The sequence below is a fragment of the Scatophagus argus genome, chromosome 18 (assembly GCF_020382885.2).
Source record: "Scatophagus argus isolate fScaArg1 chromosome 18, fScaArg1.pri, whole genome shotgun sequence".
NCBI classification, from domain to species: Eukaryota; Metazoa; Chordata; class Actinopteri; family Scatophagidae; genus Scatophagus; species Scatophagus argus.
Window position 1 is genome coordinate 8,081,214 of NC_058510.1, and position 14,632 is coordinate 8,095,845.

General features: G+C 44.1%; 1 protein-coding gene across 1 annotated transcript; it reads right to left on the bottom strand.

Annotated features, from left to right (window-relative positions):
* Positions 1-1,702: 1,702 nt before the first annotated feature.
* shha (sonic hedgehog signaling molecule a) lies at positions 1,703-10,434 on the bottom strand. Its single transcript, XM_046371808.1, has 3 exons — positions 9,895-10,434; positions 5,590-5,851; positions 1,703-3,527 (listed from the first exon to the last, which is right to left on the bottom strand). Exons 1-3 carry the CDS (start codon positions 10,192-10,194, stop codon positions 2,848-2,850), a joined length of 1,242 nt encoding a protein of 413 aa, XP_046227764.1. The 5' UTR covers positions 10,195-10,434; the 3' UTR covers positions 1,703-2,847.
* Between the last annotated feature and the right edge of the window lie 4,198 nt (positions 10,435-14,632).

Consider the following 14,632-nt stretch of genomic DNA (forward strand, 5'->3'; position numbering starts at 1 on the left):
CTTTATTTTGGCAAAATGTGTATATTCATGTTGGTTTGTCCATATTTACGTACCTCTGTCTGCCTGCTGTCATATCTATCATTCTAAAATAGCTAAGTTCTCTGTTTCAGTTTGTTGATGGTAGGAGGCAGTAGCAACGGTGTGTAACCATGTTTAGGACCAGGTCCTTGTAAAGAAAAATGTTTCCCTCCAACGTACGTTACCAATCACGTCTTGTGCACTCTGTTGGTCGCTGCCACAGAGGAGTAAGTGTTGCCTGGAAAGGACGGACGGGCAGTCATTTGCAGAACGCTCTTAGAAACGAAAAGTTTTGTTTTCCAGAATGCCAGACTGTTCGTGTTTGCAAATGTCAACATTTGTAAAAGCCGTTGTTGAGCTCCAGCAGACTGAGGGCCCCCAGAGGGATTAGAGGAGGCTCTGTTTACCTGCTCTGAGGAATGCTGCCCTGCACGGACGCTTTTGTATCTGTCAGGGACCCAAGGTCACAGCGCCTGGAGAGATGGGCCGCTTTGTCCCTCTCCAAAGTTTCCACCTCACAGTATCAACAACAAAACACAATGTGGGCGACCTGGGAGAAGGAAATGGAATTCCTGCTCGTGTTGCTACAGTGTTGAGAAACTCAGGTTCAGTGCCCCCTTTTACCTTAAAAGCCTAAGTCTGGGTGAAGCATGGGATATTTTTTGTGATTTTTGATAGGATAAGAAAGTTAATTCACACTATCCATCGTTACTATGTTTAGGTTATTACTTTGAACTCCTCCTTGTCACAAGGCATGTATTTATGTAGTTTGAAGCATCAAACTGTAAGACACTTCAGCTTATAGATATAAGACATAAATAGCAATTTTTGCTGCCTCTCCTAAGCCATTTTTCTTATGAAAGTATTTACATTTCCAAAGGTGGAGAATATTTTTATTTTTTTTTTTTTGCAGTGTTTCCAGGCTTTGACAGTCAGCACTACCGGCGTTTCGCCACATGGTGTCGCCCTTGCACAACCGCTCACTGTGTGAAGCGAACGCTGTAATCAATCTCAGAAAGATAAGTCGCCTTCTAATACCACCGCACATCTCAAGAGGACAAAAATACATCTCTATTAAGTGCTACATGCACACTATAAGTCCCTGTGAAAATAGTGGAGGATTATAGTGATTTGTAAAGCCTGACAAATGTTTTTACTAAGCTGTGATTTAGACAATGGCTGCGTTTCTTCTTTTGGATCTGACTGTCAGTCACCGATGGAGCAATCTGACCTGAAGCAGCAGACACCGAAAAGCACATTTGGGGCCAACAAACACACTTGTGTTTAATTTGTCTGCAAGTTAGAAGTTATTTGCGGAGGGCAAACCTCGTTAAATTTGACATGGGCTCTCCACATTTCGCAAGGCTGCAAAAGGTAGTTCAAAGCGCCATATTTTCTCCGTTTTGTAAAAGCTCAAACAGCGAAATTGTTTGCTATCTCTGCGTGTTGAGTTCAGTTACAGCTTAACAGCATGTTAATTATCACCACCCAGAATGAACGGGCTGTTCGCGATCAAAATTCACCCAAAATGGAAAAATATCACAGCCCACAAGTCTAGCTGATTTATTTATCAGTGAGCCAGCAAGTGGTTTAAAACCTCGGCTAGAAAATGTCTCAAAATGTCGTTCAAAGGTCCCTCGTCGTGTTTCCTGTGAAGCTCGTTCAGACAAAGACATGTAACAACTGCAAGTTTGAAGATTTTCTTTTATCTCATTTTGTAATAAACATATAAATAATAAACTCTAGACATTTTTGACGCATCGCCCTGTTATGAAAGTTAACTGGTATGGTCCGGCTATAGGCCTATAGACTATCCAAACTTTGCATCTGCCGCAGGTCATTTCTATAAAACTATTTCCCTATTACAAAATATGGAAAAAAAAAATACATTTTAGTACATTTACAGGAGTTACTTATTAATTTATTTAACGAAAGTGTTTCAGTACTACTTTAACTGTTACTGAATTGTCAGAATCTGCATTTAATATTTTTCTCAGAAGAAAACAGAAAAATTGGAACACAACACAAAAAAAGCAAACAAACAAACAAAAAAACCAAAACAAAGCAGAGAATGCAGACATGAGGCAGAATATCTGTCCCTCTCCGACAACTTAAACGAAACAGTTTTCAAAATAATAAAATTCTTAATAAACCAAGCAGTACAAGATTTTTTTTCCAATACTTTCCCAACTACTGTATTTAAATTAAAATATATTCTCATATCTTACACTATTTCAAATAACGAAATGTGATTCGGTAGCGATCTGTCAAAATCTAATTTACAATTCTGTGTATAAAAATATAATTTATGGAACCCCGCGAAGTTTGTTCTCCCCAAAATATAACAGTCAGCTGCACATATATGCACATATGGACATTACAACCTGTCAAAGTTAGCTCCTTTCTACATGATCTTCTTTCTCCTGGCGATATTTTTAATTTTTCCTTTTTTTTTTCCTTTTTCTTATTTTTTCTTTCTTTCTTTTTTTCTTTTCTTTTTTTTTGTATTTGAGATATACAAAAATAGATTATGCACAATTTGCCGCTCACACAGTTTCTGAATCCATTTGTGTGACAGCAGCCAGTTCACATGAGAATAAATTATTCAAAGAGAAACTTTTTTAAGGCTCCATTCATTCTTTGAAAGGGGACACATGGAAAAGTCAGTGAAATAAATATCCCAACTCCGCTGGGGCCTTTGTCTTGTTTGTTTGTTCGTTCGTTTTTGTTTTTGTTTTTTTTATTATTATTATTATTTTACTTTTATAATCTACTGTATAGTTCGTGTGTCCTACATTTAAGTCTCGTTCTGCTCCTGTAGTAGAGGTTTCAACTTGGGTATACTGACATCCCAAGTGGATGGATCAAGTGGCTGTCCAAGAGCCATGTTCCTAATTGGTAAAGGATCTTCGAGTACCAGTGCACTCCGTCGTTTTGTGCACTGACTTGAGGCTGGGTACTGAAAAGCAACGAGGACACCCAGTGGGCGAGCCTGACAGGTGCCAGGGCCCAGTGCGCCAGGTCGTGGTCTTGGATCGCTGCGTAACAGGACGCAAGGACCTGGTCCACCACGACGGTCCCCTGCATGGTCACCGGCGCAAAGGAGCCCTCGTGCTCTTGCGTGTAAATCCGTTTTACGGTCACGGGCTCGAGCCGACTTCGCTCGGCGTCAAACACGAACACTTTTTGTCCACGCTGGACTTGGCTGGCGAATATTGCCGACATCCGCTCCTCGTCCGTGCTGTTGAGGCCGACGAAGAGAAGGTGCGCGGCGGTGAGGGTGATTTTCTGGCCTGATTCGGTTTCGATCACGTAGAAGAGCCTCCTGGTCGTCGAGTCTTGGTCTATGAACATGATGAAGTCGGTGTAAATTGGGTTTCCGTCGTCATCTGCTGCCAGAACCCTGTCGCCGGTCTGGAGGTCTTTGACCGCCTTCTTGGTTCCATCCTGAAGGGTCACAGTGGAGGAGCCTGGGAAGCAGCCGCCTGACTTTGCTGCCACTGAGTTTTCTGTTGAAATAACAGATTATGTAGTTAAAACACAATATGCGTTTTTTTTTTCTTACACCATCAGAAAATGTTTATTACGTTGCACTGTAGCTTTACTTTGGCTACTGGCTTTTTACAAACACTTTGAAGACATGAAAACGTCCCAGTGCGGCAGCATTTAAAGCCTTTAAAACACATTCAAGACTTAAAAATAAATAAATCACAGGTGCTTCGGGCCATTACAGTTTAGCGCCACCTCCCCATTCAAAAGCCCATTCAAAAACCTCCCTTTTTTGCGCGTATTTGTATTTTTCTTGCCTGCACACATCATGGTGGGCAATATGCATTTTGCATAATGATGCCCGTCTGCTCCTTCACGCCAAATGCGTATTGGCTTGGCCCACGTTGTCTGAGACGAGAAAACTGAAAGCCTTGGCTCATCTATTCTTAATTAAAAAAAAAACCCAATAAAGAGCAGGCATTGTTATTCTAAATCAGCTTGTGGATCGAGCTACTCTCGGTAAAGAACACTTACGCCTTTCCCAGCTACTCTTCTCATATTTACTCAGGTGCAGAAACCTCTATGTGACAATTCACACAAATAGGCGACTCACAACTACTATTTACCCAGTGGAGCCACTTTTCCAAGCCTCTCGAGTTGTAGATTTGAATTTAAATGAGGGCCCAGACTCTTAAATGCTTTCTGTTGTGCAACATCAATGTCCCCTCTTTCTACCACCTCTCTCTGCTTTGTTGTCAGCCTTGATGACAATAATTTTGGCCTTGGTGGAGCTCTTCACATACCAGTCTTTAGGATCACACTGTCCTGCGCACAGAAAAGGGGGCTTCCTACCCAGAATTTGGGGCTTTTAATCTTCTTTTAAGATTCCCGAGCATGAAATAAGGTGACAACTGAAAACCAGATTTAGCCCGACCAATTCATCATTGTTCAGCCAAATCCTTTTGGTAAAGTCGCATGACCCCTAATGACACGTCGGCCTGGCCCATGCTGTGATCTCAAAACGTGTGTGTTGAATGATAAGTAAAGGATTTATCGATAAAGTCTGGGAAGTCTGGGCTATGAGAAAAACTGCCACGGTTCATCAATCAGGGTGAAGATGTGTCCTTTAGCCTGTGAGGTTATTTTAACCTAAAACAAAAGGGACGCTCGTCTTATTTATTTATTTTTAAACTGGTTTTGAAAGCTGATATAAATAAGAAATAAAAAAAATGGGGGGAGGAGGGGGGGTGGCTTTAACCTGTATGGCTTTTTTCTTTGATTCTCCACGTTAAAAGCATAAATAATCTCTAATTGGTAAAAAAAAAAAAAATGTCATAACTTCCAGCATTTTATTTTGGCTTCCAGCGGCGTGTAGGAACCCAGAGAGAACAGAATGATTTCTTTTTCTAGGTCACGCCGAGGAGCCTTAGTTAGATTATGGTCGTGGTTCCCTCCAGGAAACAGTGTGGGGCGATGTAAGATCAAGAAAAAAGCTGCATGAGAAACGCTCACCGCGCCGCGGGCTGGGATGTGCCCATACATCATTCATGGAAACATTTCTTGTAATACACAAAAATTATCCAAATTAATGGATGCACTCAAACATTTGGCTTCTGCACCCCAGATACCAGACTGAGTACTTGATGATGAATGATAATTGGGACATTATTGATGATTATGGTTTTGTAATATAAACGAATCAACAGATATTTTGATTCAGACTCATTTCTTTAATGTATTTCTACTGCCACGATTTGTTTGTTGGTGCTTTTAAGTGGCGACTGAAATCGCTGAAATCAGTTTTTTTTGGACACATACATGAAAGGCATCCCCATCGTGTCTCTCTTTTGTTAGACTCTGACCCCTTCATGACACCATCTAATTGACTTATCCCTAACAATCAGCTGAAGAAATGAATTTTGGAGCAGATCTCCCAGCGCTGCACCTGCTCTTTTAGATGATAGCAATCAGCACCTGATGCGTAAATGCGCACCGGTGACACAGATTACGCTATTTTCCCTTTTCACGGTGCGTATGGCATACAAATCAAGGTGGCTTCCCCCTCCCATCTTGCAGCCATACCTGCTTTCACAGAGCAGTGGATGTGGGCTTTGGATTCATAATAGACCCAGTCGAATCCGGCTTCCACCGCCAGCCGGGACAGAGTGCCGTATTTGCTCTTGTCTCTGTCCGATGTGGTGATGTCCACGGCCCTGCCCTCGTAGTGGAGCGACTCCTCGAAGTGGTGTCCGTCTTCGTCCCAGCCCTCAGTGACCCGCAGCTTCACTCCGGGCCACTGATTCATCACTGAGATGGCCAGCGAGTTCAGCTTATCTTTGCATCTCTGTGGGAAGGTGAAATGGACCAGTTAGTCACCTGTTGTGCCATAGCTTGCAGTTATTAGCTGTCCAGGGACGTGAAATGTGGAAGAGTCTGAATCTAGAACAACATTTTGCCACCAAAGCTTTTCTCATATTGGCACACTTTTCTGTTGCCAGGAGTAGCAGGTGCTCACATTTGACTAAAAATATATCGTCTTTTGGTCAGAGAAATCAAGCATTAAACCGCATGCGCCACACGTGGAAGTTGTCCTCCTCTTTCCCCCCACAAACAGCGCTTTCCAATATCAATCGATTTGCTTGATCACTGTTGTCCATTATTATAGTGAAGCCTCGGCCACACCTCTGCATCCCCACCTGACGCCCCTGGTTCATCCATGCTGAGGCGAGACACCGGGACTGAACTGCATCTCTGGCCCTTACATTTCTCAGTGTGAGCATCAGCGTCAGAGGGCACATCTCGGATAAGAAAGCTGCTGATGAAATATTGATAAGGCAACGCATTCGCTTCACTGGCCTCTAACATATGGGTCTTCTGGTCTTGGAAAGGTGCGAGCAGCATTCCTCTTTATCAAAATAAAAGTGTTGCATTGAGCACAACACGAATACATTACAAATTCATGAGTTTGTATATTAGGCCACGAGATGAGTCATTTGTTGGTTGCAGCTTGTTTGTTTTCTTTAAATCTATAATTAATATGGAGATTATGAGAAGATGCTCTTGAAGAGCAGCTGCTGCCTCAAAATATCAGGAGTTCGTCCTATAAATAAATCGTCGCAACCCCAACCTCTCTGCGCACTCAATGAAGATGCTTGGCCTTCTCCAAGACAACTATTCTCGACACTCAACCGATATGTCAAATAAAACATCACAAAGAGTCTATTCAGCGCAGCCGCGGAGGGAAACTTTCATTATTCCTCTCCTGCAAAGTCTTGGGAAACGTGACATGCCTCCTTAAGTCGATGTGTTTTGGCTGCTGACTGACAAGACTTGTGAAATATCCAGGGGTGGTAGAATTTTCTGTGTTTCGCCCACTGTCCTCTTCCCTTATGGGCGGCCTGTGTGTCCTACAGCAAGAATGTTCACACAGGACCCCCCCCCCCCCCCCCCCCCCCCACACACACACACACGCAAAGCCATATAACGACAACAGGAACAATAAAGAAAGTAAAAAAGAGATTACCGGGACATTAGTGGGTGTTTTGGTGTTTTATGAGGATATCACACTTGTAGAACGTGTTGAATTAAAACTGTTCCACAAAACTCCCACATTCTGAGCGGGATTGTCGGAGTCAAGAGCCGTAAAGCTTAACCTATTTATTAATTCATTGGGTCGTGTGCCGCAAATCAAGCCAAATTCTGCTCAGCCACCGTGAAGCCCAGCAGGGCGCCCCAGACCGGCGCTTTGTGCTCGGGGTAAAGTTGTTCAACAGCCTCCCTCTTAATCTTTTCACAAATGACTTGGTTAGAGGAAACACTTATCAGCTACCTGTCAGTGCAAACAAGCCGCCAGCTCATCTCTTTTCCGACTCGTTTGCACTGTGGGCACAGACTGCAGACTCCTAACAGTGCTACGCTGCAACAAAACAAATAAATCAAAAAAAATAACCCACGTTTAAAAGCCATAAAACAGCCATGACAGTATGGGTGACATGATTTCACGGGTCAAATCAAGTGTTTTCTTTCAAATTTTACTCGTTTTATATCGACTCAACACCTTATTCTGCTTTACAAGTTGTGCATGTAAAGTGAAACGTCATTGGAAATGGGCTGAATTTAGGGAATTGAACAATCTCATTGCTCCACGAGAGAACATTTCCACTTAATACCGACACATAAAATACGACTTGCAGCCATAATGTGTGGATAGATGAGAATGATGTCCCTGTTGACGTAAACGCCTCTGTTGGCAACTTTCCTGGGAGTGAGCTGCGTCTTAATAGATCAGAGAGTAGGTGCTTGTTGAAGCGCTCCTTCACATATCACGTTTTACAGTCTTGGCTTCACCTCAGTGAATTAACACGTTTATTGCTCACACTTAAGTGGGGCTACTGTAGGCACGTTACCCTATTTCATGTATCACCCCAACAGCAGTTTTCTAAAATGCATGGCAATCAGGAAAGTCCACTGTGTTCGTGCGTAAAACTCCGTGCGTAAAAACCCTCTAGGATCATGCGTAAAGCCGTGGAGCAGCGCAAAGACCGTTGGCACAGGGTAAATCCCCATGTGATAATGCTTATGCTATGCCACTGGCAGAGCAAGCTACAGATCAGCTACAGCCTTCCTTTGGTGGACGTACAAGCCTGAATTTGATGGATTTGCAATGTCGTGTGCGATAAGGACAATCTCACCTGTCTTAACTTACTGTGGCATCCTACAAACCAAAGGTCATAAGTTCATATTACGTTTCAGACCCAGGGGTGCCTAAAAAGCCCTTTCGTGTGCATGTCACACTTGAAGCCTTTTCTTGTGTTTTCTCTAAACGCTCGGATGCTGAATGGAAAGTGGATGATGAGCCAGGAGCTACAACTGACCCTTTTTGTTTTAGAAATCTGTCAAACATAAAGCAGCTCACAAACGTATCATTTCAAGGCCCCCAAATAGTCGAATTCCAGCCACAGATGTGACTTATGATCACATTTTATCTGCGGTGTTCCCACCTGGTTTGCATGCTTTTGTAGTATGCTTGTACAGACCTGTAAAAACTGTTTATACAGCAAGTGAGGGGTTTTTATTCTGATTCAAAGCCTTGCAGACATATGCTACTCAATATTCTTAGGAAGGAACAAGAGCAGTGAAACCAAACTGCTGTATCCCCTTTAACCTCCTCGGGGATCCATAAAGGGGTCCCTGAAACCCGGCTTGGGCATCGCATCCCTACGCGGCTGTAATTTCATGATCTATGTGTATGAGAACCTATAGGTGTACATCACAGAGGCGATGTGGGGAGGGCTGAGAGGGACGCCCAGACCGCACGCACGGTGAATATTTCATCGGAGCTCGTGCTCATGCATGGTGCGAGGCACGGGTTCAGGGACTCCGGCGCGCGCCTGGCTTTATCGCCACCAGCACCACCATCACCACCGGCATTTTATTATTCCTGAGCCAATATCACCCAAGCGCTTTTAATAATTCACCAGCATCTGAGTGCTAAAAGTCATGATGAAGAGACGCGGCATCCTGCAGCCTGGATAGAAATCAAGGCTCCATCCCTCCGATGTATACTGTGAGCCTGGTCTTATCTGCACAGAGCGACCTATGAGCTTTGATAACTAACTGCCTACATGAGATGGAGTATTTTTTTTAAAAAAAGCCATCGTCCATGCAAGTGAGGCACCATCACCTCTGTGCGCCTCGCTCCTGTAACTGGCAATCCCACCCATTTATGAAGTCCTGGTAGTGTCCAGAACACTCTCAAAGAAACGCCACTGTTTTCATGCACTGATGCACACCGTGCAAGAAGGCTAAATTACAGCAGCCTGGGCAAGAAAATGTCTGATTGAGCCACGCCATGCCTGAATAAGCCCGGCTGTTTGAAGCGGTGCGCATCACCGGCTCTCCGTGTTCATGGCTGGAATATAGAAAAGGCGCTTAAAACAAGCTGCAATATTGAGCTTAAATGGGAAGCAAATGATGAATGTGTTCGCGGAACGCAAGGCAACACGAATTCAGGGCTGTGAAACAACAAATAGAGCCTCACAAAGATATAAATATAGATATGAGGAGAGGGGCACATTAATATTTTAAATACACTGTCACAATCATGAAGGCCGAGTGTCCTGACTGTCCGCCTGCACATCACTTCTCCAGCTGGATTTCTACATTCGCCTCAAGCCTCCAGCCTTTGAAAACTCCCTTGCTGGTGCATAAAGCGCATCTGCTTTTACGGGGAAGTTAAAAGGCTCAGTGTGAAGAGTTCAGCAGCGGGTAAAGCAGACTTCACTTAAGGTGCGCAATCAGTCTGACAAGGAGGTTGTTGCAGTGCGCAGTGATGGTGCGTTAGGAGACGGGCAGTAGGGAGGGAAAAAGGTTATTCTGACTCCTTACCTGAGTCATTAGCCTGTCGGCACCGGTGTTCTCCTCATCCTTGAATATGATGTCTGTGTTATAATTGGGAGTCAGTTCTTTAAATCGCTCGGAGTTTCTTGTGATCTTGCCTTCGTATCTGCCGCTTGCCCCGAGGGTCTTCTCCGCCACATTGGGGATGAACTGCTTATACGCAAGAGGTGTCAGCTTCTTCGGGTGCCTTCTCCTGCCGTAGCCCCTGCCCGGTCCGCATCCCATCCCAGAGGACACCAAGGACAAACAGATGAGACCGACCAGTACGATTCTGGTCCAGAGCAGCATTTTTGTCCTTTAAGATCTCAAACGAGTCGCCGCTGCTATCTCTACCGTCTGCCTCTCCCGGCTCTCGCAATGTCCTTGTCTCCTCCTCTACTTCGCCTTCGCCTGGTCTCTACTGTGACAGGTGCGGAAATGAACGCCTCAGACAAATGGTAATAGCGGGGCACATCGAAGGAGGTTTAAAAAAAAAAGTAGTGAGGGAATTAAAAGCCACGGGATCTCTAGTCGAGCTGCAGCCGCTTGTGTGAGGCGACCGCTTTTACTGCTTTGTAATATAGCACCGATCTATAGCAGGGAAGGGATTTGATTGGCTCGCCTAGACAAACCCTCCTGATGTTATCCCACAAAAAAACCTTAAAAGATTTCTTCCACCTGAGGGTTAGTCAGTGTTGCGAGGAGGAGGGGCTGTTCCATGGGAAAACATCAATTATAAACCGTCTTTTTTTTTCACCCTCCCATTTTTTTTTCCAGATTTCACAGGAAAGGCAGGACAGACAGGAGCACTTGCACGGCGCTGGGCTCAAAACCTGAAGCAGCGTAGTTATGTGAAGTGATTTCATTATGTGTGCAGTAGCTGAACCGCGTCTGGGATAACTTTCCGCACAGAACGCATTTCCCCAGGAGAATAAAACTACTCGTGGACGCGCGCCGCACACGTCCGTGTCGGATGATTTTGCTGTGAGCCGGTAATTAATGAATAAACACAATAAAAAGTTTATTTACTGTTCAGATTGTTAGATTGGTGGATTTTAATTTGAAATTGCTCTTTTAAAACAGCCGCATGACAACGCGAATATACGCACGAAAATCAATTTGGAGACGTTTTCGTAACTCACTGTTTAGGTTAATCAAAGTCCAAAGAAACCTGAGCAAACATAACAGAATTTTCCTTTTGGTTTGACGCTGATCAGATGATCAAACGGAGTCAAACTTGAGATAAACGTGCACTAACATCCGTGTTGTGAGCACACTTCTTTGTGTTCCCCCAGCGCGGACTCACACCATGAAACGCTCTCCTTCAGAATGAGGGTTGGGAGCGGGACATACGTAAGATACAACATAGACGAGGCTTTTGAGAGTGTGTTCCAGACCGGTTCCACACACCCAGGACGAGTTCTTATCGGAACCGGCCTGTTTAGGGCTTAAAATGTTCTGCGTGCAACTGCCACGGGCCAAGGATCACCCACAGTCCGTCCTGCACACCGTCTCCCTTCCAAAGTCCACTTCACTGACAGATTAAGCCTTGGTACCCAGTGTATGTAGTGGCAATAGGAATGTAATTTGTCTCTTCTGCTCTCGTGAAAAGGATGAGGGGGTTTGGGAGGAGGGGTGGGGTTCATTTCAATCACCAGACTTTCCGAGTTGTTTTTAGCCCAACACACACTGATAGTTATATTGCTGTGATTAGAGCCAATTAAGAAATAATTTAGTGTTTGTTTAGCGGATTAAAAACGCATCACCAGTATGCCCTCACTCAAAGCACATCAGTTCAGACAAAAACAGATATCCAGATTGTTCCAGGAAGTCAAATTATTGTGTGATAACAAACCAGCTGTTAGGGTAATTACAGGAAGAGGGGCTGTTTTGGGGCAACTTTAGCTCTCATCACACTGACAGTGTGGCACAGGCCCTCTGAAGTGAGGATAGATATTCCAGCCTTTGGTGTGGCTTCAGTCTCATTAAACCTCACTCTGGCTGACCTCCAGTCTGGTACAGTCTGTGCCAGGCTTGTGGCACCACAACTCAGGCAGGTGAGACTACCTGCCGCTCACTGAGACCATGTACATCAAGTCTTGGCCAAAAGACGGCTTGTGCACTTGGCACGCTGCTGTGTAACCCCGACTATGATACTCTCCAACCAGTGACGGCTTTCAGTTTACGTATCGCTGACTTCCCTCTGTTTTTTTGCTAAATGTCAGAGAGATTCTCAAGATGTCTTTACCAGAAATTTTTCAGCAGCTCTTTCTGCAGGGGTGCTGTTCAAACACAGAGCTGACAGCAGTTGTGGTGCGCCCGAGGGACACCTGAGGTGCTGTTTGGCCCCAGGTCAAAGTCTTGGTTCAGGTGTCACAGATCTGAGATAAAACCTGGCATACCACACAGACGCCTCAAAATCACGGAGACAGGATGATGTTAGACAGGCCTCAGTCCTCGCACCCAAAAACAGGACGAGAGTGTGATAATAATATTAATGATAAGAATTATTTTAATTATGACAGAAACTTTAAGGGATTCTTTGCAAGCGAACCAAGTGACAAAATGCGATGTTAAGTGAGATGAATAATGCAGTGACTGTGATGAATAATACAGCCTAAAGAGCAAGGTGTTTTGATGTGAGAGACTGGATTTGAACTTGAGTTTCTCCCACAGAGGAAACCTAGCATCTATCAGCCCGACCTGGGGCAAATAGCATTTGCAAACATTATACTTCATTGTTAGGTTTTGGCCTCGTCCAATGCCAGATAGGTGGAGTTTGCAACTGCATGCAATGGAAATCACAGTAGACAGTTTAGATGATTAATCAAAGTATCTAAGGTCAATTTAGCATATGAACTTGTTTGAGAACTTATCTTGACACCATCTAAGAAAAACTCAAACACTTTAAAACAAACACTAAATATACTTGCCATACCTGCTTATTCCTGTTCTGGACTCCAACAGGGTTTACTCCTGTTCAGGGTGAGTGCATGCTGGGATGAAAACACCCTGGTCAGGCCACCAGTCTAACATGGGGTAAACACACAGACAACAATAGTATATTCACACACCTATGGACAATTTAGAGTTTGCGCTTCAGCTTCCAAATAGACAATTTCAGTTTGTCACATGGGGTTTGAAAGGATTTTATAAGCCCAAGAGCTCAACCACAAAGGCACACATAATCCTGCCATTTAAGTTAGAATGTTCAAACAGAAAGTTTTTACCTGACAACAACAGTTTTTTGTTTTTTTGGAAAGCCCTCTGTTGTAAAAGCTACCTGAACATCCCGAACAAAGTTTAAATCAGAATCAGAATTCCTTTATTTATCCCCGAAGGGAAATTCTTTAAACAAAGGCCTTTGCTAAACAAACAGCTTCCAAAATCCCTCATGTGTACTGCCTTGTGAGATTCTGCCACACTTTTATTTGCGTTGACCCTGGTTTTGCATTTGAAGGTGACACAGCAAAACAGAGGCTGATTTTATGAAACAGTCCTGCAAGGATTGAGGGCATTACACAATTCATATTAAGAAGCCTATTGCATGTGATGGCTAATCCAACATGAGGCGTGAAAATGGCCAATGAGTCATCAGGTTTTGGCTCTTTCTGTGTCGCATCAAAACCTGTGCCCCCTCAAAACAACATCACAGGCCCTCACGTAACCCTCCATCCAGTCGGAGACATCTACGTCAGTCCTTTCTTTTAAAAGCTTCTTCTACAGCCTGACATTCAAGGGAATTAAGAGATATGCTTCGAATCAGACTAAATCCACACCCATGTTTGAGTTCTTGTGCCACAGTCTCGATCAAGCACGAGCGAGATGCAACTAGAAGTGGTTGAGTGAAGTTTTACCAGTTTAAGTCCCCCCAATTACTGCTTTAAAGCCTCCTCCTGTCTGAATGTTTTGTAACATTGTTAGACGGATTAGAACTACAGAATAATCACGCACAAACATATAAGTAGTGTCAGGCTTTCTGCGTTGTTTTCCTTTCCTGCAAACAGGGTTTTTTTTCTCCCTTCCAGGCCAACAGAAAGCCAGCCATACCACAACTCATTGTGGTTTTCTCTTGCAGGTGGGGTCTGCATTCAAACCTTTATCCTGTTCTGAACTTTTGACAAACAGTTTATAGCACGGACACGTTGCCGTCTATCCCCGGAACATGTGTACTCTTTTGTCAGCATAATAACGTTTGAATAATCTTCCTTTAAATGGCTTATCAAAGCCGCACGCATCAAGCATTATGAATAGGTAAAGAGTCAAAATTCAGCTGAACAGATTTAGATGCCCTGAGTCTACTCTGTCAAGCACAATAGAAATTTCACAATACAGTATCTGGAATCACAGCCCTCAGCGTGCCCCGGAGTCTGTAAAGGCATTTTATTTGCACTCTCCAGCCGCTCCCAATACTTAAACATTAAACGCCAAGGCTAGACAGGCAAAACCACTTTGAACTGCAGTGCAGGGTGAACTCAGTGGGAGGGGAAGGAGGTGAGAGAGTGGTGAGCGGGGGGCTGTGGTGTGTGTGTGTGTGTGTATGAGTGATACTCCACCAGGTGAGTCAGTGTGCAACACCATCACAATCTTAGGCAACGGGGACGGAGAAGGGAAGGGCTCAGGCTCGCTGATAGGCACACGGGGCTGTAAACATGCAGACAAAACTGAAAGTTTCCTCTGAGACAGTGTGAAGACTTTACATCTGAGGAATTACTTCTGTCAGTTGAGTGGCAGTTCCTTTTTTAAA